Source organism: Cynoglossus semilaevis, chromosome 14, assembly GCF_000523025.1.
Source record: "Cynoglossus semilaevis isolate Cse_v1.0 chromosome 14, Cse_v1.0, whole genome shotgun sequence".
In the NCBI taxonomy this organism is placed as follows: Eukaryota; Metazoa; Chordata; class Actinopteri; order Pleuronectiformes; family Cynoglossidae; genus Cynoglossus; species Cynoglossus semilaevis.
In genome coordinates, this window is record NC_024320.1 from 27,123,469 (window position 1) to 27,124,435 (window position 967).

Genomic DNA, 967 nt, shown 5'->3' on the forward strand with positions numbered 1-967 from the left:
AGGTCTGATCGTTACGACTTATCGTAGTACTGATCGTAGGACTGATCGGCAGGTTCACCTGTGATCAGGTTCTTCACCAGCAGGACCTCGTCCTCTTTGTCGTACTCCAACATTCCTTCAAAGTCCTTCTCCTTCCTCTGGACCGTCACCTGACGACTCAGCTCCGGCCTCGATCTGCTGCTCGCAGACGCCGCCTGGGCTGCTGGGACGTGGACATGACACAGGACAGACGTGAAACATGGAGACAAGTGGAGACCAAAGACACACAGTCCTACGCGGTAGAGATGTCCGATAAGAAAAAACGATATTCTCGGCCCGATGTTAGCATAATTATGTAATATCTATAACAATCGTTATCGTAATGTCTGGGTTTCACCAGGTGACGTGTGACCTAAAAATAGTTTTGGGGAAAAACGGCCGTATGCGAAAATGAAAGTCACTAGGTGGCAGCATTGCAGCTCATTTCATTAACCAGTGGACTGTATGGATCCTGGAGTCAGGAAATAAATAAATATTACCAGGTCCTTGATAGTATTTCAACTGTGGCTGGGAGGGACGGGGGGGGGGGGGCACCTGTCCCCCAGGGGGGGGGGGGCGACACTTGATTTCTTTAACAATTTCTTTGCTGTATCGGTTGATAACTGAATCGGAAATTGAAAAGTGTTTGGACGATATCGGTATTTTTTCGGAAATCGGCAAAAAGTTCATATCGGACGTCCCTACCGTACGGTGCTGTTGAGAAGAACCTTTTGGTTCTTAAATACTTAACGAGGGTCACAAATCTGAGCTGATGTTTACGAACAGAGCTGCCAACAACGAGAAATTCATCTAAAAGTCTTTACGTCGTACAAAAGAAGAGACGGAGACGCCATCTGGTGGACTGACTGAGGAGACACGGAGACACTGAGACAGTCTGACAGATGTGACCAACAGAGACAGGAGGACAAACTAGTGTCAGTGATGAGAG

General features: G+C 47.7%; 1 protein-coding gene across 1 annotated transcript in view; it reads right to left on the bottom strand.

Moving 5' to 3' along the window:
- The window catches only part of myo5b (myosin VB), a 16,497-nt gene that overhangs the window by 3,006 nt on the left and 12,524 nt on the right, over positions 1–967 (bottom strand). Inside the window, 1 exon segment of the mRNA XM_025062073.1 lies at positions 59–202. Within this exon segment, the coding sequence (XP_024917841.1) occupies positions 59–202 (144 nt within the window).